This window comes from Heliangelus exortis, chromosome 3 (genome assembly GCF_036169615.1).
Source record: "Heliangelus exortis chromosome 3, bHelExo1.hap1, whole genome shotgun sequence".
NCBI classification, from domain to species: domain Eukaryota; kingdom Metazoa; phylum Chordata; class Aves; order Apodiformes; family Trochilidae; genus Heliangelus; species Heliangelus exortis.
The window spans coordinates 80,618,005-80,643,795 of record NC_092424.1 but is presented as its reverse complement, the minus strand read 5'-3'; the positions used below and the strand labels follow the sequence as shown (position 1 = coordinate 80,643,795).

The following is a 25,791-nucleotide window of genomic DNA, read 5'->3' as shown; positions in this document are numbered from 1 at the left end:
CCCTGATGGTTCTACTACTTCCCTCTTATCTCCCTTCTGTATTTAGAGTTCTTCACACTGCTTTTTACAGTAAAGGAACCTGCCTTTTCCTGCTGCACAGCTTCCACGACTTCAGAAACTGTGGCAACAATAAAGTCATTCACATTTTTGTTCTGCCTCTGCATTAGAGCAGAATCAAAGACAAACACAAACTTCCTGCAGCTTTTGAAAGCAGCTATTTTAAAGCTTTTTTTGTTGTTTTTTTGTTTTCTTTTTAAAGCACTAATAGGCATGAATTTTCCTTCAGGGGAAAGGTGACAGGCATAATAATCAGCTATACCAAAAGCTGTTTAAAAAAAAAAATCTTCCATCTTTTCCCAGAAAGCCAGTTTGGTTCATAATGAATAGAAAGTGTTTTGACCTTGCTTTCAAAGGGTAATCCTTAAAAACAAATATTCTGAATTTAATGGAGTTTGAAAACAGAATTATTGCAAGTTTTCTTATTACTTGGTCTGTCAGAGAGCCTTTTCTCAAAATTCACTATAAATGTGAGTATTTACTATACCTGTGGAAAATTTAACTTCATGGAGAGTTCCCCCAAGAAAAATACCTATGTTTGCATAAACATGTAATTGAATTCTGTAATAACTTACTAGGTCATGTTATGCATTCCAGTTTTCAAAGCTGAATATTTGTGAAATGTTATTCTGTGTAAACACTTTTTAGCTGTGTACCTTTTAAAAACCAAAACAATCAAAAGGCAAACCAAACTCTACAATCTAAAATCAGAAAGTGCCTGCTTATAAAGAGAAATAGAAAGGTGAACACTTAAAGTTCTCTACTAAGATCCAGTGAGCTACATTCATTCTCTGATGCTAAAAGGTTAAAGTGATTGTGTTTGTTATGCAACTTAGTTTTTATGAACTGGGGCAGAAGAACTTGAATAATACTGTTCTGCTACTCCGTGGTTAAAAGAACCCCACAACACCCTCCACAAGCCACTGGCAAAAGAATTCAAATGTGCTTTTCCCCTTTCTCCTGGCATTGAAAGGTGAAAAAGCTCAATAAATCAGGTTGAGATACTGCAGAGCTGAACTGAACTTAATCAGTTGCCTCAGGTATTGAAAGGGAGCAAAGACAGCACAGAGACAGAACCTTTTGCTACACGTCCAACAAAATCAAGAGTTGGAGGCCTGTGCTTTCTTATTTTTGGCTAAGAGGCTTGGAGTAAGCAGCAGGAAAGACTAAACATTACCCAAGTGTTCAAGAGGGCTCTGTTCAAAAGAGTCGTGGCAGCACTTGATGCATGGCCTCCCTCTATTGCAGAACTGGATTTGCACAGCTGGTGCTAGCACACAGCTCTCTTTTCCTTCCTTTTCCAAAGCAGATTAAATACTAAGTGATAGTGGCAGACTTAAAAATGTATTGTGTACTATCAAATAAGGTCTTCATGCATGATAACCTATTTAATTTGTTATATGAACAAATCTGACATTTCAGAAAACACGAAATACAGCACACTGCTTATGTCTCTGCCACAAATGCCATGCTGAGATCTGATGTTCTTCTGTACACCCAATTTTGCTCTCTGGGAACAAATGTCTTCTCTGTAATCTGGGTCACTGAGTCACCTTGCCAGCTGCTCACGTGATTGCCTAAAAGCTTTAAGCATGACAATTCAAATTATTGTACTCCAGCTGCTTTGCAGTAAACAAATGAATTCCAGATAAACATATGGCAATGATTCAAGGGAATGATATTAATGTCTTTTAATCAATTCACTCTAATGCCTCTTGGAAATGCATGATGAAATAGGAAGGAAGAAGAAAAGGAAAATGGCACAAAAGGAGTATTTAATTCTGTTACTCTCTGAAAGATCCCACTGAAAGCAGCAAGAGCTGGTGACCTGTTTTGTCAGCCTCTGCTCCATTTCAGGGTATTCCTCTTTCTTGAGTGCACAGCTACATAAATACATAGGGGAAAACATGGTCCCTAGTAGTAAAATGGACTCAGAGAGAGAATTTACTTTGAAATTTAATTCAAATAGATAAAATAGCATTTGCTGATACCTGAATGCAAGAATTTTAAAGGGTGTTTGAAGGAACCCTATGAATGCTAAAGCAATACTTTCTTGACGACCTAAGGATTATACATTTGGAGTATTTTTTTTTATATTGCAGCAAACAGAAATGCTTCCCCTACCCCTTCCTGTCCCAGGCAGTGCCCTATTATACTTACAGCCAGGACCTGGGCCCCTCTGAGAACACAAGGGCTGCTGTCACTTCAAAAATCTTACTTCAGATCATGTGCTTTAATACAGTGTTACATATATAGCAAACTATACAGGAAATAAATAAGTTTCAATTACTCAGTTTTATCCTTTTCATTTGCAAACCACTCACCAACCAAGAAAATACAGCATCTTTACACAGAGCTCCTCCTTTATATACAAAGCATTGTTGTATTTACATGTTTTATGATACTAATACTTCATTACTGGGGGCCAGAACATCCATACTAAAAATATCTGAATATGAAACAACCATGATTATTATATTAATTGCTTTCACTTTGTGTGTGTATATGCTCAAAAAAGCCCCCAGACAATCCTTGCACTGTTGATTTCTGTCTGTGCCTATATGGAATAATTTGTTACACTATTTTGTTCTTTATCCATGCTCAGTCACATGCTTGTATAAGCCAAAATGCACATTTACTGCTGATCCCTGAAGAAGAATGACACATAAATACATATACACAGAGCTGAACTGTATCACATTTGACTTAAATGCTAGCTTTGACCCATACTGCAAGGATCTGAAGAGTACATTCTAGCTTTATCTTCTCTTTGCCCTACATAAAAGTTGTTTGATCCAGAACCTCAATACTGTGGAATTCTTAAGAACTTCCACTGCTGAGGCTTCAAAATTAGTAATTTCATGATTTTAATGTTTGAAAAACCTGTCATTTAAGCTACCAAATAGCAATCTCCCTTGACTTTTCCTTACTACGATTTGTCTTACTGTTTATCCTTTTTCTGTCCTCTTAGCAGCAGGTTTTTCATGGGAAAAACCTCCCCAGTCTCCTCTCTGGGGCAGGTAGCCCTGGTGGCTTCAGTAATTCCTAAAGCTACACTTTCTAGACTGCTTTTTCTTTCCTGCCCAGTTGGTCCATCTCTTTTCTGAAACAAGGGAACAAGACCTTAGCACTCCAAGTTCCATGTTAATGTTGCAGTGAGCAATTGCTCCTGTGCTCTCTTGAGAGGCTTGACCCTTATGTGTGTAACTCTGTCAGGGTGTGAGAGGGAGAAGGGAATGGTCCCTCTACCATTGAGAGGGGTCTTAAAGATATTGGGAAGGAACATTTTATGAATTAGAGGAAGAGAAGCAAAATTTTAGAAAAAAACCTGGATTTTTGTGTACTACCAAATGAAAAATAATCCCATATACTAAAAATATGAGCCAAACAGCATTTTACTCAAATTTTTTTCCACAAAGGAATTACTGTAAGTTGTAAACAGAAGTTAAAAATATTCAGGTATATTCTGCAGTATCTGAAAAAACACTAGATGGAACTTCTCAATGGTAAAGGAATTTACAGAATAACCCCAATGAATGCACAGAATAAATAATAAATGAATTTATAGAATATTTAAAAATACATGTAACTATTCCTAAAGAAATAAAAGCCAAACAATATGATCGGGGTGTAATTTGCTCAGTGCACATATACCCTTGGACAAGGGCGAGTTCCAGGTAAAAGCAGAATGTAACCCAATTTACCAGTGTTATATCCATGATTTTTAATAATATTTTATTTATATAACTTCGAATAATAAACCCCTGTCTCTCAAACCAACTCCTACCTAATCAGGTCTTCCAACAGCCGCCTGCCACGCTGCATCCCCCGGGATCAGTTGCAGGGATAACAACCCCTTGTTTCTGCAGCTCCCGTAGAACATCCAATATCGAATCCAATTCCACCCGGAATCTCTCGAGTTCCCGGTTCTTGCGCTGCGCCAGCCTGCGCCACCTCTCAGCCTCCTGCCTCTGCCTCCCCTCACTCAGAGGCTGCGGGAGTTGGGCTGCCTGAAAACCAGAAAGGAGTCAAACACTCGGCCAGAGCTGCCCCCGGGCAAACCCACACCGCTTGGTTACATCTGCTGCTCGGTCTCAAAGCCCAGTGCTCACCTTATCATAGAATCATAGAATCATAGAATCCTAGGGGTTGGAAGGGACCTCGAAAGATCATCTAGTCCAACCCCCCCTGCCAGAGCAGGGCCCCCTAGAGTACATCGCCTAGGAACGTGTCCAGGCGGGTTTTGAATGTCTCCAGTGAAGGAGACTCCACAACCCCCCTGGGCAGCCTGTTCCAGGGCTCTGTCACCCTTACAGTAAAAAAAATTTTTCTGATATTCAACTTGAACCTCCTATGCTCCAATTTACACCCATTACCCCTTGTCCTATCACTGGTCACCACTGAGAAAAGCCTAACTCCATCTCCCTGACACTCACCCCTTACATATTTGAAAACATTGATGAGGTCACCCCTCAGTCTCCTTTTCTCCAAACTAAAGAGACCCAGCTCCCTCAGCCTTTCCTCATAAGGGAGATGTTCCACTCCCTTAATCATCTTAGTAGCTCTGCGCTGGACTCTTTCAAGCACTTCCCTGTCCTTCTTGAACTGAGGGGCCCAGAACTGGACACAATACTCCTTAAGTACACCTTAATATACACCTTAAATACACCTTAAGTGGAAACAATTTGTTCTGAATGTTACAAAAATAATTCCGATAGCAATAAATTACTGTCAAGATTTGCACTGATGACAGAGGGGTGGAATCTATTTCTGACTAGTGAGCCTCAGAAAATTTAGCTTCTTCTCGCCAAAGCACCAATTAAAAATTTGAATATTGAAGACAAAGCTGAGAATGTAACATAAACCCCTCTGTGATCAAATTTAACCTTATAAATTGCTATTTAAATGTGTTAATTAAAAGAACACTCTGCATGAGAAACAAACCGAATCTAACATATCCTGAGCTACTACTGCACTTTTTAAAACCAGAAACTTTAATAATTAGAAAATACCCTGCAGTCGCACAGGTCTGAAGCTGCTGCAGATAAAAGCTTGTATTAACTTTGACATGAATCCGTGGCATAATCCTATTAAATTACCCAAAACAAAAAGTGTCACAACATACCAAAATCTCCATACTGCTGTTAATTATAATAGAGTCTTTAATGAATGCTCTACCAGCTAAAGGTCATGATTATTGCACTTGTAGTTTGATAATAAAGATAACCTGTTATTTCCTACTCCAGCAATTAGTTTTTCTACATTGCTCCCTTTCATTGTTTGGGGGATGTTGTTCTGTGCCCCACTGCAGATGACTGAAGGTGAAAAACTAGGACAAAAAAACCCCCAAAGCTTCAGACATAACCAGGCTGGTAGCACCAGGAAAGATGAAAGTACTTAGAACTAGTTGTTGTGTATACTATTATTTCTATTTTTCTACAAAAAAAGATTAATTTGGTGGTAAGAGATCACAGACTAGGCAGCAGCAGATACTTTGCAGAAACAGTAAAGAAATTTTCACATTATATAAAAGCAAACAAATACCATCAAAAAAGTAACTGTATTACAGTTGCCTTTAGCAGGACAGAATGTGAATAAAAATAGTAAAATCATCAGAGGCAGTAGGGTGGTTCTCAATCCAGTGACTGGGTTTATACACAGATCTTTTTGAGAAGAAAATTAAATACCTGGCAATGAATCAGAATAAATCCTATCATGAACAATTCTGTACACAAATGCATTCCTTGAGATCTGGTTTCAAATATGTAGAACAGACTCCATTAGCTAAGAACTAATAGAGGTTTGATGATTTTCCAGTCCAACTGCCCTTTGACTTGCAGTATTTAAGTAAAACATATGTTAAAACACTAGCAAAAGACAGACATACATGTAAGTGATGAAAATGTTGAGAAAAAATCTTTATGAACTTAAAAACTGTTTCTAGATGATAGAAGCTCCCCAGAGAGGTGAAAAATCTTATGTCATGGCCTCCATAAGATGAAAAAAATAAGTGCAAAGTTGTTTTACTCATGCAAGGGACACAAATCAGATACAAGAAGCCATATCACAGAGATCTAACCCTAAAAATCCAACATTTTCAGGCTGTGAAGGATGAAGACTTTTTTGTTGTTGCTGTTGTTTCAGGTATTAAAAACAGTATATGGTAAACTGCTACAAGAGGTTTTTATACTTTTAATTACTTTTTTGAATGGATCTTCTAGGGCTAGAAAATTAATGTTCTCTTGAGGAATATACCATAGCTTAGCAAACTCTGCATTACAAACTCTCATCAATGTTTCATAGCTAGCTTTCACTGTATAATTGAGGTATGAAATAACTGAATGATACAAAGCACTTTCAGAGGTCTCATGGTCCAACCATTTGCAAAACCAAGTCCTCTTTAGATCACTTTTTGAGGAAATTACCCAGAATCACAGGATTGTGTTTGTTGGAAAAGACCTTCAAGATCATCACGTCCAAGCATAACTCAGCACTGCCAAATCCACCACTAAACCATGTCCCTCAGCACCACATCTACACACAGCTTAGATATTCCCAGACTCTACCACCTCTCTGGGCAGCCTGTTCAGTGCCTGACAACTCTTTCAGTGAAGGTATTTTTCCCAATATCCAATCTAAACCTCCCCAAGCACAACTTGAGGACATTTCCCCTTTTCCCATTGCCTGTTACTTGACCAACACCCACCCCACTACAACCTCTTTACAGGTAGAGACTAATAAGGTACAGAGACTTTTTTTAGCTTCATCATATTTACCCTCAAGTTTTGTTTCAAACTTTTTAATTCTTCTATCCCCAAAAAATCAACTATGTTTGTTTTAGATGAAGGATCATCAGTTTTCTCAGCAGCAGCAGAAAGATAAATCGAAAGAGGCAAAGTTGCTTCTTTCTATCAGCTGATTCCTGAGTCATGCACAAGCAATCTCAATTACAGCAAGAACATGAGAGCAAGGACTCCATCTACATTCTGTTGCACCTGGAGGCACCAGAGACAAAACCATGGCTGGATCAAAAAGTAATTGCCCCCCCTGCAGCATGAGCTAAATGAGCCTGTAATAATGAAATTACAGGTAAAGAGATCAACTGCTCTTGAGAGTAAATGCAGATGTACCCTGGTGTACCTTTTGAATTTCTTGCTCTCTTTCTGCATGTCTGGTTTCTATATGCTTGATTTTCTTCTCCAGACACAAGAAATGCTTCATTTCAGGGCTCTGGCTCTCCTTAGCCTCTCTCAGTTCTTCCAACAATTTTGTCACCTACAGTTGGAAAGAAGTGAAGAAAATTGCTATCACTGTGTTAAGTAGTGCCTAAGACAGATTCCTTTCATAGTGTATTTGAATAGCTTAATCATTCCATTCAAAAGCTGCAGAAAGGGAAACATGAAAGATATCTGTATTCACCAGCTTGAACAGGGGCTCTGGGACTTGGACTGGGATCTTTGATTTGTAAGGAGTAGCCTGAAGGTATGAAACTCTAGTCCTTTTTGATAAATCCAACCCTGTTCATAATATGTGATGAGGTGATTACTGACAGTCAATTTTTATACTTATAAACATACTAAAAAAATAATAGTCGGGGTTGTTCAGCCTGGAAGAGGCACTGGGGAGACCTTATAGTGGCTTTCAAGTATGTGAAGAGGGCTGGGGAGGGACTATTTACAAGGCATGGAGTGACAGGACATGGGGCAATGGCTTTAAACTGGAAGAGGATAGAGTAAGGACAGGCAGTAGGAATAAATCCTTCCCTATGAGGGTGGTGAGACACTGGCACAGGTTGGCCAGAGAAGTGGCAGACACCCCATACCTGGGTGTGTCCAAGGCCAGGTTGGATGGGGCTTTGAGCAGCCCGGCCTAATGGAAGTGTCCCTGCCCATACCCATAGGTGATCTTTAAGGTCCCTTTAAGGTCCAAAACCATTCTATATTTCTGTAAGTATTATGATTAGATGTTATTACACAATCTGTTCTCACACCCTGGATAAAGATCAACTACAAAACGTACCAGTGTATTTCTGAGGAATAAGTTAAAGCTGTGCAAATGCACATTATTACAAACCTCCTTTGGTCTAATAAATTGCCAGGTCAAATCAAATCAAATCAAATCTATTAATGACTTACAACAGATTTTTAAGCTTATCTCAAGGAAATAACTAAATTCAAGAAAAAATTATAAAGGAAAGATGTTATGAGGGGAAAAAAGCTTCAGGATAACAATAGCTCCATATATTTTGCCAGAAACAGAACTATGTTAAATAAAAAGCAGTGTTATGTGCAAGCTGTTATGCTATATAATTAAAGGAAAACATCCATGAACAGCATTTTAAAGTTAATATTCCAATAGCAATCTTCCAGTGAGCCTCAGAAAAGAAGTTTGTCTTTTCTGAGGTGCCACCATTTTAGACAGAGGCATCTCAATCCTACTACAAATCAAAGTACTTTTCCCTATCACAACGAATTACGTTTGCAGGTTTGGTTGCCTTCTTTTTTTCAGCTAAAATTATCAAACCATTTAATGCTTAAAATATATTTTAAGACCAGCAGAGAGTATAAATAAAGCAATCATACTTAGAGGGTGACAAGCAAGATTAAATGTCCATTACAGAATATGAGAATACTTTTTAATAACTTTTGGAGGTTAATCACTGTGTTATCAAAATGCAATTAAAATTAGCAATGTTTCTACACCAAGGAGATGGTGAATTAAGCACAGGCACAATGCTAAGACAGGCTACATTTTCCTCCTGGCCAAGAGGAGACAAAAAGAACATCAGCATTTTAAGAATGACAAAAGCATAGCCAATAGTTAAAAAGCTTGAGCTTAAAGACAGCAATTTTACACAATATTAACCCAAAAACGAAAACAGGAACAACTCTAATTTTTAGACTACATGTTAACAGTAGAAGTAGAAAATTAGGAAAACCCAAAGATACCTCTCAAACCAGCGAATTTCAGAACTATTACAACTAACCTCCTCTTTAGAGACCTCAAGTTTCATAGATATCAAAGGAGAAAAACAAGAATATAATTGCCCAGGTCAGTTGTATAGCAATGAAGGATGAAAAAAAGAAGGCTTTATCTGAAGAGGAATTAAAAAATAAAAATTAAATATCCTCTTTTAATAAAGAAAAAGTCCTGTGGCCTATTTACTGTCCCTCACAACTCTCAAAGAAGAGGTTAGAAATGCTTGGATTAACCTGTTGATCATTTTTCATACAGCTGTCAGACAGTTCTAACTTCTTAATAGTAATCATTAATAGTGATAATCACTGTAGAAATGATATCAATACTAGTGATAATGCCAGAAATACTACTACTACTAATGGCAGGTCAAAGTTCCACCTTCTGAGCTGTGTTCTTTTGTTCATATAGAAAAATATATTTTGCATTCTTAGGTATAACTGGTAGAAGCAACTGACAAAGATACCCCTTCTAAGACTTTATTTTCTACATATCATTTGAGATTTTACAAAGATGAAAGTGAAACCTCTTTTATTTAGTAAGGTAGCCCCAATCCAAATATAAAGATACCTCTTTTTGTAGAAGTTCCTCTCTCATTTGTGACAACAGAAGGGCTTCCTGCCGTGTCTGTTGTTCACTGATCTGTTCTTGGAGATGTTTTATTAATATCTGCAAAAATGTTAAAAACAGTTGTCATTAACACGAATACCCATGACAACATGTGGAGAGCTAGACAGGAAAAATACACCAAGAATACAATTGATGCATGGATTAACAATATTACCTCTAACACATGTGCATCCTCTACGAATACTGTTAAATAGCACATATGTACATTTATAGGATATGAAAACAAGTCTTAATCTTCAATTTACTTTCCTCGGTTAAAAAAAGTTCTGAAACAATCTGAATGCAATAGGTCTTTATACTAAATGTAAAAAATCTCCCAAAATTTTAAAGCCCAAATATAATCACAGGCCTGGGGACTTTAACTACCCTGATACCTGGTGGAGATACAACACAGCATGGGATAAGCAATCCAAGAAAGCTTCTTGGCATGCAAGGATCACCTCTCCCAAGCTCAGGAGCAGTCCCCCTGAATAAGCAGGAAGTTAGGAGGCCTGCATGAATAAACAAGGAACTCCTGGCAAAACTCAAACATAAAAAGGGAACACACAGATGGTGGGGAAAAGGACAGACAGCATGGGAGCAATAGAGACATGGTCTGAGCATGCAGAGCCCTGGTTAGAAAAGTCCAGGCCCAGGTGAATCTGGTGAGACTGGCAAAGGCAACAAGAAGGGCTTCTGTAAGTACCTGGGTGGCAAACAGAAGAATAGAGCAAATGTGGAGTATCTGTTGAATGGTGTGGTGACCCAGGATATGGAAGAGGTACTGAATGTCTTATTCACCTCAGTCTTTACTAGCAAGACTTGGCCTTCAGGAATCCAAGGCCCCAGAGACTAGGGAGAAGTCTGGAATGAGGAAGATGCACCCTTGGTGGAAGAGGATCTGGTCAGGGAATCCTTATGCGAGCTGCACATTCATATGTCCATGGCCCTGAAGAGTTGTAACCATGTGTGCTGAGGGCAAATGTCACTTCTACCCTCAAAATGGGCAAGAAGGAGGATGCAGGGAACTACAGGCTAATCAGCCTCACCTCCCCCTGGAGAAGCAATCAAACAACTAATCCTGGAAACCAGGCAGACATGAGAAGGACAAGAAGGTGATCAGGAGCAGCAAGCATGGATTCACAAGGGGAAGTGATGCTTGAGCACTCCGACAGCCCTCTGTGATGAAATGGCTGGGCTCTGATGAAATGAGGGGGTCCTCAACAGGCTGGAATAATGGACTTACACAAATGTAATTGCTGGTCATATAAAACTGGAAGGCATGGCTGATGCCTTCATCAGCCATTTCATCAGAGAGGGCTGTCAGAGTGAGGGGACAGCAGGGAACACTGCCTGCCTGGACTTGAGCAGCAAGTCTTTTAGCACTGTCTCCTGCAAGATCCTCATAGAGAAGGTGATGAAGTGTGGGTGGGATAAGCAGGCAGTGAGGGGATTGCAAACTGACTTAAATGTCTGAGCCAAAAGGTGGCAATGAGTGTAATGAAGTCCAGTTGGAGGCCAGCAGCTCAGCTGTGTGGTGTGTAGAACTGTCATTTCTGGGTCAAATCCTGTTCAACATCTTCATTAATGGTCTGCATAATGGGTCAGAGTGGAGTCTGAACAAGTTTGCTGATCATATAAAACTGGAAGGCATGGCTGATACACTAGAGGGTTGTGTTGCCATCCAGGGGGTCCTCAACAGGCTGGAATAATGGACTTACACAAATGTAATGAACTTCAATACAAAAAATGCAAAGTCCTGCTACTGGTGAGGGATAACCACAGGCATCAGTATATGCCAGGGGCTACCCAGCTGGAAAGCAGCTATGTAGAAAAGGACCTGGGCATCCTGGTGGATACCAAGCTGAACAACAGGCCAATGGCATTAGTATGAACATTGCCAGCTGACTGAGGAAGGTGGTCCTGCCCCTCTGCTCAGCTCTGGTGAAGCCACACATCCAGTGCTGTGTCCAATTCTGGGTTCCCCAATGGAAGAGACATGGAGCTACTGCTCCTGTGTCCACAAAAGGACACTAAGATGATGAAGGGAGCTCTCTCACATAAGGAAAGGCTGAGAGAAGGCTGAGAGAACTGCAACTGTTTAGCCTGCAGGAGAGAAGCCCAAAGAGGATCTCAGAACCAGGTTCTTTCCACTGGTATACAGTGACAGAAGCAGAAGCAAATGCCACCAGCTGAAATACAGGTTGTTCTGTCTGAACACAAGAAAAACTTCCTTACTGTGAGGGTGACTATGCACTTGCTTAGGTCTTTAAGATCAAAGAAGTTAGGGAACCTCTCTCCTGGGAGATACTCAAAAGTCTTCTTGAGTGGTCCTGAGCAGCTGGCACTAGGTGACCCTGCTTGAGCAGGGTAAGATGTGATATCCAGAATGCCCTTCCAACCTCAGCCATTGCATGATTCTGTAAATATGGTGGCATGGGGCCATGTTTTAAACAATTTATTCTACTAAAAGAAAGATAAAGTTTGTAGTAATCTAAAAAGAAATAACTTTAACAGCTAACTACATGTGATGAATGCATTTCTTGTATCTTACCTCTTGTGCTGAAATTCTGTTGCTTAGTTCAGCTACTTTAGAAACAGAATGCTCCTTTGCATGCTGGCAAATAATCCTCTCCACTTCCCTCTGATGGGAAGCTTTCAGAGATGCAATGTATTCTGCTGTGTCCTCCTGTATCCTGAACAGTGATAGGAAAATAAGATACAGTAAAGCAGCTACAGACGGTTCTTCAAAAATGTGGCAAAGTTTCTCACTTTAATATACAAAGTATCAAAAACATTAAAGGCAGCCTGTATTTGAAATTTCATAACAAAACCTTGCAAGATAACATTACCATTAGTTCTACTGCTCTGGAGAGATCACAGAACAGTTTGGGTTGGAAGGGACCTGAAGGATCATCTTGTTCCAACTGCTCTGCATGGGCAGAGACACCTTCCACTAGACCAGGTTGCTCAAGGCCCCATCCAACCTGGCCTTCAACACTTCCAGGGAGGGAGCAGCCACAACTTCCCTGTGTAACATGTTCCAGTGTCTGACCACCCTCATGTTGATGACAGGGTGAGAAGCCATCAACATTGGATATGTGTCTCATTTAACCAGAGCTAGCTAGAATACAGAAAATTTGGCCAATCTAATTTTTTTTGTTCCTCTTATAAAAAAGAAAAGAGAAAAAAGGTTATTTTTAAATCATAATGCAGCATTAAATCATTATGCATAATACATAATCAGGTATGTATTTCAGAACAGAGTATGTTGCAATCTAAACACACCAGTTTCCTTTACTTCGACTTTGAAGGGATCTAAGGGAGAGCAGGTGAAGTGTGAAGTTCCTACAGTTGGTCAAGAAAATCCCACTGAAAACATACCCTAGTTTGAAGGGAAGTATATGTATCAAATATGCTATACAACATAAAACATCTAAAATGCAATGATCTATACTGAGATCTTTTTACTGAAAACCATAATGAACTGCAGCATTAATAAGAAGAATTAATCAGGCTTACCTGTAGAAAGAATCCTAACAGTGCACTGCTATTAAAAACCCAGCAACAACAACAACAAAAAAAACAACCAAACAAAAAAGAGGAACCAGCAAACCCAAAACAAACAGCAAAGCTGAAATGTACAGAGAACATCAGCCAAGTATAAGCTGGTTCCACACACACCTGACATGTGAGTGTGTCTCTTTCCATCAACATTTTAACAAAGTTTATAAAGGAACACATTGAGCATTTACCTTCTAATGTTACTTTCAGAATAAGCCATTGCTGCTTGAGACTTTACCCTCTGCTGGTTCATTTCTAGAGACAATCTTTCTAGTTCTTCTTTCAGCTGTGCATTTTCTTGCAGAACTTCTGAGAGATTAGAATCAGAAAAGGCATGTGGCTGGTATATTTTGTCATTGTTGATAATGCTTCGAAAGGGTTCAGTGTTGCTGGAATTCCTTTCATCTGAGGTATTCTTTTTCAAGACCTCTGTTGAGTTTTCCTTATTATCACTTCTGTTTCTCAAATTATCATCTGACAACATCACCATCCTTTCTTTTTGAAGTTTCTCTACAGTTTTTGTAAGGTCTTGTATTTCTTTATTTTTGGTGACCAGTTCTTCATTTAGCTTCAACAGTCTGTCTTTTGTGTTACCTTGTTTCACCTGAGTGTCTTTGGCCTCCATGTCTTTATTATCCTTTTTATTCCTGAGTTTTAATTGGGAATTTTGACTTTTAAGGTTTTCAATTTCTGTCTGGAGGTTTTTAACGGTGATCTGATGGGTCTTCCTGAGATTCTGAAGCTCTTGTTCAAGTTCTGTTGAAATGGCTTTATCACCATTCACTTCTGGTGATTCACTCATAAATTTGTAAGCAAGTAGTTGTTCAAGCTCTGCAAGTCTTTGCTCATACTGTATCTAGGGGAGTGGAGGAGTGAAGAAAAAGCAGTTTCTTCAAGTGCACTTTTACTAGCTCTTCCTATTATTCTCTAAAGTTACTGCACATCTGAAGCAAGATTTTACATGATAGGCTAGACATCAGCATTACTAACAGCACTGCTCAATCAGCTCAGAAATTAGTGAGTGAAAAAATTATGTGAAGCAAACCTAAGTCTACTGTAAAACAGAATTACTCAAAATATTTATGACAAAAACATTTACTACAAAGTAATGTTTACAATGCATGCAGTAACTATGAGAAAAATTAAATTAACAAGAAATTATTTCACAGCTGTTAATTGCTTCAGAATTACACTTCACATTTTTAAAAACATCTTAAATTTACTGGAACAGATTTTTTTTTTTTTACTTATTTCAGTATGAACATAAAAGTATGAATTCAGAAAGACACAACATCTTTCTTCCTAATGAACTGAGGGAAACCTTAACACTTCTTAATAGCCTGGATAGCCTCTGAAGAAAGCGCAGGGAATTACTCACGTGGAGAAAAGAAGGAACAACTGGCCAAGGTTTTCCTTTCCTGCTCATTAAGCACCTTTCTTTTCCTTGAAGTAAAATGCCATACTTCCATGATTCCTAACACAAGTCTTAAGACTCACTATCATGTAATTTTGGAAAGAATGTTTTGTTCCCAGACATTCCCTGCAGAAATCTCTAGACAGCAGCCCTTTGAAACCACAGCCTTTGGCTCAGCAAGGAGCTAGGTTAGCAGCTACTCTGACCCACAGGATGAAACCCTCATCTTAATTGTAAGAATTAAATTATTATGCCTCAAAAAATTGTCCTTTCAGTTTCAATACCATTTGAACAATTCAAAGGATTCTTTTATCTTAGGTGCTGAAGCTACCAAAATACTGGCTATAAATTGATGGAATATTTTTTTCCCTTGCATGTCACAGAATCACAGAATTGTGTTTGTTGGAAAAGACCTTCAAGATCATCACATACAACTATTACCCCAGCACTGCCAAGTTCACCACTAAACCATGTCCCTCAGCACCACATCTACACACAGCTTAGATATTCCCAGGGATGGTGACTCCCTGGGCAGCCTGCTCAGTGCCTGAAAACCCTTTCAGTGAAGGTATTTTTCCCAATATCCAATCTAAACCTCCCCCAGCACCACTTGAGGCCATTTCTCCTTGTTCTATTGCCTGTTACTTGACCAACCTCACCACAACCTCCTTTCAGGTAGTTGTAGAGAGCAATAAGGTCTCACCTCAGCCTCCTTCAGCACATCCTTGTAAGACTTGTTCTCCAGACCCTGACCCAGATTCATTGACCTACTCTGGACTTGCTCCAGCACCTCAGTGCCCTTGTAGTGAGGCAAAATGTAGTTTTTGCCTTCAGTTCTCACTTCTAGACCCCAGTAACCTTGTGGCTGTTACTTGTGGAACAAACTACCCAATGATCCTCCAACTTTTACCTTTATTTTTTGAAATTGTTGTTCCATGGCACGGAGACTTTTTTTAGCTTCATCATCTTTACCCTCGAGTTCTGTTTCTAACTTTTTAATTCTTCTTTCCAAAAAATCAACTGTGTTTGTTTTAGCTGAAAGATCATTATTTTTCTCTGCAGCAGCAGCAGCATAAATCAAAGCAGGCAAGGAATTTGGATACCTTCTTTTTAGAATTCCTTCCATTTCTCTGATCTATCAAAAAGAAAATTAAGTCAGAAGTAAAATAAAGTTCTAATGAAAATTGAACTGAACTAAATTACAGAATGTTAACAAATGTCATCCACCTTATCTGGGCAAGAATGAAAACTACAGATGAATAGGTTCAATATTTTTTTTTTACATGGTTTACTTTTGTTATTGTTTGCAGAAAAACAAGACTCATGATTGACTTGCACATAATCTTAAAGTATTGCTCTGGTCTTCAGACTGTGTTACATCACATACTTTTATTTACTTTTTTAGCACTTTTGTATCATTACATGCTATTATATATGGCTCTTAATGCTGGTGAAGTACTTTTTTGTTTGTTTTTTTCCTTGACTTTCACTCATGTTCTACTCCTTCCCAACTGTTAGAGAGATAATTTGTAACAGTACTGAAAACATTATCCGAGTAACAGATTATGTGCCCTTTATTTTTTAGTCTGCAATAAAACAAAACTATCACTTTGCATGCAAGACTAATAAAATACCCCTCTTTTATCTATGGATAAGATATCCTTCAAATTAGAGTACTGCAGAGGCTTTTTCACATTTGTTCCATATCCCTACCAAATGCAGCTGGCACCTCCTAAAATTCAGAAAGGCCCACTTCTGTCTGACTTTTACTCAGTAGAGACATGGAGTTTAAGGTCTCTACTCCCTCATTTTTGATGAATCTTGCAGGAATCCAATAAAATTTAAACCCCGACTCTTGAATCAACTTGGTTGAAACTGGTTATAATGTTAAGGGATTACTGAACATGGAGAGTCTTAGAAGATGAACATCAAGTCTGTGTGTGCTTTTCCCCTCTTGCCTCTTTTCAGTAAACTCTAAACAGAAGTTTAATGTTAAAGGATCTTAAAAGGGAAACATCAGTAAATACCTTATTAGAACATAGTAACAGAACAGCTCTTTGTAAGTAAACAACTTTGAGTGTTCCGAAACACAAGTTAATTTATCAAAGGGCTTCATTTAATGCTTTATCCTTATGAAATGGCTGCTAAATGTTGTAAGAGACCTTATCTGAAAAAAAGTTAAACAAAACACAGCTCTACTATTGCATACTTGTCGCTCAAGATCCTGAATCCTTTTAGCATCTGCTGCTCTGTCTCGCAAACGTTTCTTCTGTTGCACACACTGATCTCCAGCTTCAGTTCTCAGCTTCTCTACCTATCCAATTTATGAGAAATAAATTGAAATATATACTCAGACATTGCCCTGTAATACACAAAAGTAAACATTCGAAACACACAAAATATAATGGAAGTATTCTGTAACTTAAGAATTGGTAATATTAATTTCTGTACTAACAGGTTCTTGAGGTTCCTTAACTAAGTAGCAGCTTCTTCAAGCCACTTAAGGTCAAAGAAGCTGAAACCAGCTACAGAAATCTAGAAGAGAACTTCAGCTCAGGGACATTCTTGTCTTCAGACCAGTAAACCTGCTTCTTTCTCCCATCCATCCAGTATGAGGGCTTGGTTAATAAGCCAAAGTACTACAGTGCATTATATGAATTCAAGGGGAGTTAAGCAAGTAGTTTGTGGTTTGCAAAGCTATGCTCTGTGATGAGCTATAGAAACAGCCAAAAAGCAAAATTACTTTGTGACTAAATAAATGGATAGCTAACACTCCCGTGCTCCCACAAAGTCTAACCACAAAGATACAAATCTTTAATCTAAAATTGAATTTCCTAACTTTATCAGCCACAATGATCACTGTAAAGAGCTATTACACTTTGTATCTTTGGAAGTATTCTTATCTTCATTTCTCTCTCAGACTGGCAATGTTAGAGTGTAAGTAATCATAGAATCACAGAATGGTTTGGGTTGGAAAGGATCTTAAAGATCCATCTACTTCCAACCCCCCTGCCATGGGCAGGGAGAAAGTAATGCTTTTATACCAACATGATTTATCTAATTTGATTGCTTCTAGTTTTTAATAATTTTTAAACACAAGTTCATGCTGAAAAATGGAAATAAAAATATTTTCTTTCATAGCAATGATATGCTAAGGCAAGTTTGATATGGTGGTGTTTAAGGGATCTCCTCCCCTGGCTGCTCCTTCATAAGCATGTCCTGTCATCTGTGATGACTCTAGTAAAAAAAAATCCCATGCTAAATTATATTTTATAACTGCCATAACTCTTTATTTCTGTGAATCCAAAATCAAATCTGCTTAAAAGCAGGAGATGGAAGTTTCAGAATTATTCAAGATTCATGTATGCTTGCTTTATACTTCAAGTGTTTTGGCTTTTTCTTTCCTCCTACATCAACCAGAGAATTTTTCTAGGCAAGATTTAGAACTGATGCATCAGAGGAAAAGTAAGTGCTGCCTATGCTATCATGGAGTAAAAAGAAGGAAGAGAATGAACGACATGGCACAGGGATGTGCAAAGTTTTTCATGTAACAATGGACTACCTTTTCTTAGTCAAGAAATTTGCAGGTTTTAAGGAAACACATTACTTATGTTCCTAGAAGCCATAAAGATGCCCAATAAATGCAAAACCAGGTTTTAAGCATTCTGCACTGGCAACTCTCACTGCATAAGCAGTAATATCAATTTTACATATAAGGACACCAGCTTTGATTTTAAAATTATGAAGAATTCACATGTTTTTTCTTGAAAACTGGGAGTTAAAAGACAGAATTACTTTATATTCATCACGAGAAAATTTAAGTTCCAAGTTCTTAGATAAAGATAGATATTATCACCTCTAGTTTTAGTTTCTCAATTTCTTCTCTTGCATCTTTAAGACGGGCTGCATCTTTGTCCAGAAGATCTTGATTTTCTGCATACCACTGAAGTCGTCTTTTTAAATTAGTAATTTCTTGTTTATATGATTCTTCCATAACTTTATATTCATAAGACTTCTCACCTGCAAGAATAAAAAACACTTATTATTGTTTTATTAGTAATTATCTACTGAAGAAGTGATTAGTCCGTACTCCTCAGCACATTTCATACATTTACACTTCTGACAATCCTGTTACTGCAGTACAGTTTTAAAACCAGACCTTAATTAGGATTTTAAATGCAACAGTATTTGAAAAAAACACTTTTTTCTCTCATAAACAGTAGTACTCAGTGGTTCACAGTCTACCATGGAAAGTATTTAAAACAGAATCTCTGGGTGGTTTAGTTACAATGGCATTGCAGTAAACAATTTTTCAGTAACAAATGGATGACAATATAGAGTATGTGCTTAGATACATACTGACCAAACTCCTCTCATTTAGGGATCAAGAATTTTGGGGAGACATGGAGGCAAATCCTACAGCTCTTAACACTTGTGACGCCTGATACTGGAAGTGTCAGAGCCCAGTTTCTGGCCCTCTCTCATTAAGAGAGATGAAGTCAAACTGAAAAGAGTGAGTTCTGGTAAAACTGTTGAAAAAAAGGTCACAAGGCATAAGGTACAGGTGAAAAATGGGCAAGCTCTGAATAGGAGACTAAGATGCAACCTAGTAAACTATTTGTATGAAAAGTCTTCTCACATAAGTGGAACTGTTAACCATGCCAAGTGGGAGGTGAATGATAAATGAAACTTAATAAATAGCAATAAGGAGTTTGGTTGGATGCAAGAAAAGGATTTCAAACAGAATGCCAAAGGTACTGTAGCATGTCCTTCTCTTTACACTTGTGAGGTTTAGGCAACATCTGAAAATGGTATAGATGAATTTGACTAAGTAATATTTGAATTAGAAAGAAGTTTTAGTTACATATTTACTTAATTTTTACTCTCTTTACTTAATTTCACTCTCTACAACTCCCTGAAAGGAGGGTGTAGCCAGGTGGGGATTGGTCTCTTTTCCCAGGCAACTCTCAGCAAGACAAGAGGGCACGGTCTCAAGTTGTGCCAGGGGAGGTTTAGGTTGGACATTAGAAAGAATTTCTTTACTGAGAGGGTGATCAAGCATTGGAATGGGCTGCCCAGGGAAGTGGTGGATTCTCCGTCCCTGGAGATATTTAAAAAGAGCCTGGATGTGGCACTCAGTGCCATGGTCTGGTAACTGCAGCGGTAGTGGATCAAGGGTTGGACTTGATGATCTCTGAGGTCCCTTCCAACCCAGCCAATTCTATGATTCTATAATGAAGCATAGACCAGGCAAAATTACTCAAGAAAATGAGGGTGTTTTACCTGTTGTGATTGCAATCTGGACTTTTGCTAAATCTCTCTCCTTCTTTGCTTGTCCCAAGTCTACCTCCAGAGCTTGCTTATCTTGTTTGAGACGTTTTATCTCTTCTTGTAATTTATTTTCTTCCTTCTGAGTTTTACAGAACATGAGAAAACAAACTAAACACACACACACACACACACAAAAAACCTCAACATGCATTTTCACCATAAAATGACTAAATCACAACAACTGTTCCAGACCCCAGCAGCAATGGGATTTTCTAGTTTTGGCATTAGAAGAAGAGGCTCTAAAAGAAGAGTTCACCTGATGAGACACTGGTGATACACAAGTATGGCAAATAATAGTATAGTTCAATACTCCCTTCATTTACATTATTAGCCTAGAATATGGATGGTTATTTTTTTTGTAAGAACACACAAAAAGCAGGCTTGGCAGACACCTACCCGTGCTGCTCGAAGTTCTGAAATCAATTCTGTGAAACTCTGATTTCTGGCTGCTTCAGAATCCTGCACAACCGATGACTGGATATTGCTAGTCTTCTCTATCTTTTCTCTAAATGGTAACAGCAAAAACATTCATGCAATGCAGGGACTTGTACTAACAGTGGCATATTAAAAACCAAACACAACCTTCCCCCTAATGGTATTACTTTGTATTTACTTTGGATTATTGAAGCTTGTGCAGGCTTAAAAACAAAGAAAGAAGCAACTATGCAGTATATTTATATCCCCAAAAATCACCTGCTAGGTAAAATCTGCTCACGTTGCACACAGCCTGTTAGGAATACACAAGGGAGGAAACAAAACCTGCCTCAGTGGAACTCATTTGTGGCAAAGATTTGTAAATTAGGAATACACACAACTGCTAGGTTTTTTTTCCTTGTTGCTAGCATAAGATGCAAATCTTAACAGGAAGTATGGTGCAGTGAATTTCATGGTTCCTCCACTACCAGGATCTCCTGTGGCCCCTGATGTGCTGTGTACCTTACAGCAGTATCAAAACACTTGGACATGTGAGCAGAGCCATCATACTGGAACAACTGTTGCATATGTATTATACCCTGATGTGAATACTTGAATTTTATTAGTCCCAAAATGGAAGACTATAGTCTTCCCACAGGTCTGCAAGATCAAAAAAAAGCCTAAGAATTAAATGGCCATAATCAACATAAATCAATTCCCAAAAGAAAAAGCAAATGAAACACAAATCCAAGGAACACTGAAAAACATGCATTTGACAGACTCTGCAGTGATTCTTTCTAAATAAAAATAATAAAACACAGCTGAAAACTCCAAGGATTTTAGATTGTGTGTTCAAATAAGCCTACCTTATGGCTACTAATTCAGACATTAAGCACTGATTTTCCTTAAACATTCGTTCCTCATTTTTTTTGTTTTGGATCTGTAGCTCTTTCGTTTGTTTGTACAACCTTTCATTTTCCTAAGATGAGAAAAAATTAAAGAATGGTTATTAATTACTGTTTTATCCAGTTCAAAACCAATTATCTATGACTTACATAGTTCCTCTACTGAAACAGTAAGTATTTTGTAACTAAGTTTCTAAAATAGGTATCCATTTTCATTACCCTTATGCTGGAGTAGCATACAGTGACCTCTACATTTTTATCCAAGCTCACCCTGGAGAGCCTATGCCAGCTCCTCTGCAAAGTTATCCCTATATTATATATAGGGATATATATATATATATCCCTACAGAATATATAGAACTATATTCTAAAAGCCCATTGATGGAGGAGTGCTGATAGATCAGCACTCAGCCTGCCCAAGCTCCAGTCCTGTGGACATGTACTATTGCAGATTTGGGATGTTCACAGCCACACTGGCAAGACACTGAACCTATACCAAAAAATGCTGCTGAGCACCAACTGGAAGCTGGTTGAAGGAATCCATTTGATTTTACAGGTGGAGAAGTGCTCAGAAGGATTAAGCTTGCATTATGTACTTCTACACTTCACTAACTAATAAAAATCAGGCACACTAATAGCATTCCCTTGAAATCAGCTGCTCAGGTCCTGTGAAAAACATCTTAAAATCAAATCCTCCCGATTTCTAATATTGCTTAAAAAGCCTAGTTTTTCTACTGTATTTGAGGCAAAAAGGTTTTGGTTCTTTATTGATCATAAAGCATTATCCCAGTTCTCAAGTGACAACTGCAAATTTTCACAATTTAGAACATATACATTGAATCAGCTAAAAACTTAGCACAAACTAGACCATGTAGGAAATACTACAGAAATGTGCCCTTCCACCTAAATTTAATATGTTTTTTAGATAGAAAGGTAACATTTTTTTAACAGAAAAGTAGTAACCATTAAACAATATTGTCTCTGAAGCAGGACAGAACTCAGGTTAATATGCTATGTTGCATACCTGTTGATAACCTTGAATAATGACCTCTTGATCTTCAATTTCTTTTCGTATCTGTGCCAGTTTTTCTTCAGTGACAGGAACTGTTTCTGTATGATGGGTCCATTTCTTTTCTTTAGTCTGCTCTTCCATGCTTCTTAACTTTCAGAGGGAAAGAGGCACACAACTAATATAAATATTCTGTTAGCAATAAGGAAATCTCTACAAGACTACACTTTTACCATATAAGTCAGCATAACAGGTCAATATTTTCATTCAGGTATGAAAGCAGAGCCAATCTTACTGGAGTTTTACAGAAGCAGTACAAGACAGTAAGGAAGTATAAAAAGCTTGGGAAAAGTTAACAAAGTTTTACCCCATTCGTTTATTCTTATATATCTAGACAAGAGAGAATAGTGGAATAATCCTGGGAATATGCCACACAAAGCACAACACTGAAAAATGTATCTAACAGATAAACAATATCTCAACATGTAGTACTTATCTATGTAACAAGTGGTACCTGTTAATATTTTATTTGTTTAATGTAAGAGTGAGTTAAATCTTTGCAAAAAACCTGCTGCAGAACTCTTAAAATAGCAAACTAAAGGAACTTGGGATAATTGAGTTTATCTCTGCACAGAAAAAAAAGATCATGACTTCTAAGCAATACATGCAACAGTGAGTAGGCATTTACAAACTAGCACTGTGTGTGAAAATCTGGATTTTCAACACATTAACAACTCATGTAAAATAATACTAATTTATTTTTCAGAAGCAATGTTTCTCCCACACAGTAGTGGGATATGAGATGATAAAGTACCTTACTCTGAAGAACATAGTTTTCCTGACCCAACCGAGAGAGCTCTTTTCCATGCTGTGTTTTCAGTTCTTCTATCTTTGTCTCCATCTCTTTCTCTTTTTCTGAAACCATGCTGGTTAGCTGGTGAATCAAATCACGAGCTGCACTCAGGTCATCTTCTGCAACTTGCACTCGTTTTAGCAAATACAGTTCTCTATCACAACTTTTGATAGGAGAAAATGATAAATCCTAATGAAGAGGAAAATTCAGGGAAACATTACAGTGAGCTGATTGCTTACCAAAAATTCATCGGTTTTATTTAACTGGCTTGTATCTCTCTTGGCAACTCCATAAAGCACTTCAAAACAAAACAGAACTAAAGAAAAAACCAGCCCTAAATTCCAATAGCAAACCAACCTGCATTTACTTTTATGAGCTATTTTCTCATTTCTGAAAGATGTATGAAGAAAACAAGCCAGAAAAACAACAACAAACACCTCTCATAAGAAAGACACTACACAGCTACCAGAATTATTCTGTCTTATTTTTTGAAAAGCATAATGATTTAGGTATTCAATTAATGATTTTTCATACAGTTTATAAGGAAGAAGGAAAATCCATGATGGTACTATAAATGCAATCCTTTTGGAGAAGTCAGAAGATGCTAGTAAATATTCAATGCAATGCAAATAGAAAGAAATCCCCAAACAGCAGTACTGTGTAACACTCATAACAGAATATTTTTAATAAAATTTTATTTAAAATTCACCACTTTTCTACCACAAAATACGTGGTTTTTTAGAAGTTTCTAGGCATTCCAACTCTAAATATATAGAAACACCAATAGGATAATTCATGCAACTGAAAAGCAGTATGATTATACTTTTGTATTTTAAAAAGCAAAACCTAGTGTGTGACTAAAGGAAAGTCTTTATTCAATATTTCAGCATTTGCTAATCTTGTGATGATTATTAAAAGTCTTGACAAAATAGGCTTGCAAACCAGGTTCTACATACTATAATTAGGGGCATCACTGGTTATTACTTACATGCTGATACTGCCTGGAATAATCCCCAGCATGGTGTCCAAGATTATTAACATCTGATTGGCCAGACATAACTCTGCTAACATTTCCCTTAGAAGTTGGTTCATTTGTTGCAGATCTCATTATCCTTGTAGCAAATAAGGTCTCTTCATTTAGGCAGAGAGTAAAATAGAACAAAATGAAATTCAGAATTTAATGTGCCTTCAGAAAAATCTAGTCATGTGATCTACCCCTTAGAGTATTCTACAACCAGAATTTTTAATTAAATATGGAAACTTGAGAACAATTAAGCATAATGTCATAGTTGTTAAACAATAAACTGATGACAAGAAAAAATAAAACCCAAGTGATTAACTGAAACAAGTAGCTGGATAATAAATTCTTCATGATACAGGTTTTCTGCTCAAGTAATGGCCAGGTACCCAAATATACAGAAATACAACATATTTCAAGCTATGATGAAGGCAAGACACAGCAACTTTCAAAACAGACTTTGAAGTGCAGACAGCATGCAAAACCATTCAACATCTACTTGTTGCATCAAATAGCCACTTGGCTGGAAATTAAAAATTAGGAAAGTTCCCCCTAGAGAGGAACATGGAATTATTCAGACCTTCATCTTTTTAAATACAGACAGCAAACTGCAACTGTCAATTCATGTCTGCCTATAGCAATTTAAGCTAAGCACTCCTGCTTAGCAATGCTACACCTGAAAACAAGTAGGTGATTATAATTTTCCAAATCTAACACCTATTGCATTTCTCACACTATCCCCTCACAAAAGTTGTCCCTTAGCACTGATGATCAGGGATTGTTTGATTCAGTGCTATTTTCTTCCCTGCTATTGGAGGCCCCTGCATTAAGCACCCCAGTGAGATTAGCTTTGGAGTCACCTGAAACTGCTATGGAGAACACTTAGAGCTAGAAGAGGGAAGAACATGTTTGAGTGAGACCAGTGGCTTCATTTTCTCAGGATTTGTCATGCACTTCACAACCCCCATCTGGCTGTACATCCTCCTCTTCTCCAGCAAGTGCCACAGCAATGCACTGAGCAACAAAGGTCCCTCAGTTTTACAGCAGCCACTGAGGCACCTCCCTACAACATGCAACATAACCCTAAGATGCTTTTTTCAGCACTAGAGTGGTTTAAAGGAATTACATGCTAGAAACATGTTAAAACTTGGGCATGTGTTGAGTCACTTTCCCATGCCTCAGAGACAGCAAACATTGTCTGCAAAGACACTAAACTGAATTATCTCCTTAAACTCTTCAGGCTTTGCTCCAAAATAAAAAAAGTTCAGGCCTTTACTTGCAACTCAGCTTTCACAGGACCACCATGTTATTCTCCTTCCCTTAGTGTCAGAACAGATGTGAACAGAAAAACAGGACTTTTTTTTATAGTGCTTTCTTTGTTCCCTACAAAAGCAAAGATTAAAAGCTGAAAACAGAAATTTGGCATAACACGCAGAAGTCTCAAATATTGTAGTGGTACATGTGGGTGGAAATGAAACAAGATTACAGTGCAACCCTTTCTTTAAAAGTCTGTCTTCCAGCAATTTCATGCTCGTTACAGAACAAAGTAAGTACTTAATTGAGTTTAGATTTAGATTTCTTCTACAACATTTTGAAACTTTTTTTTTTAAATATATGAAGCGTGAAAAGCAAAACTCTCTG

At 37.9% G+C, this 25,791-nt stretch overlaps 1 protein-coding gene across 1 annotated transcript in view; it reads right to left on the bottom strand.

The window, feature by feature from the left end:
• Positions 1-1,733: 1,733 nt before the first annotated feature.
• CEP162 (centrosomal protein 162) overlaps positions 1,734-25,791 on the bottom strand; it is a 48,424-nt gene continuing 24,366 nt past the window's right edge. Inside the window, exons 16-29 of the mRNA XM_071741410.1 lie at positions 24,121-24,263; positions 23,094-23,321; positions 22,295-22,432; positions 21,232-21,344; positions 20,348-20,456; positions 19,904-20,030; positions 18,477-18,640; positions 16,830-16,934; positions 15,531-15,755; positions 13,398-14,062; positions 12,197-12,338; positions 9,604-9,702; positions 7,198-7,332; positions 1,734-4,067 (exon numbers count right to left, since the gene is read on the bottom strand). Of these exons, the coding sequence (XP_071597511.1) occupies positions 3,849-4,067; positions 7,198-7,332; positions 9,604-9,702; positions 12,197-12,338; positions 13,398-14,062; positions 15,531-15,755; positions 16,830-16,934; positions 18,477-18,640; positions 19,904-20,030; positions 20,348-20,456; positions 21,232-21,344; positions 22,295-22,432; positions 23,094-23,321; positions 24,121-24,263 (2,612 nt within the window). The 3' untranslated portion in view covers positions 1,734-3,848. The remainder of the gene's footprint in view (positions 4,068-7,197; positions 7,333-9,603; positions 9,703-12,196; positions 12,339-13,397; positions 14,063-15,530; positions 15,756-16,829; positions 16,935-18,476; positions 18,641-19,903; positions 20,031-20,347; positions 20,457-21,231; positions 21,345-22,294; positions 22,433-23,093; positions 23,322-24,120; positions 24,264-25,791) is intronic.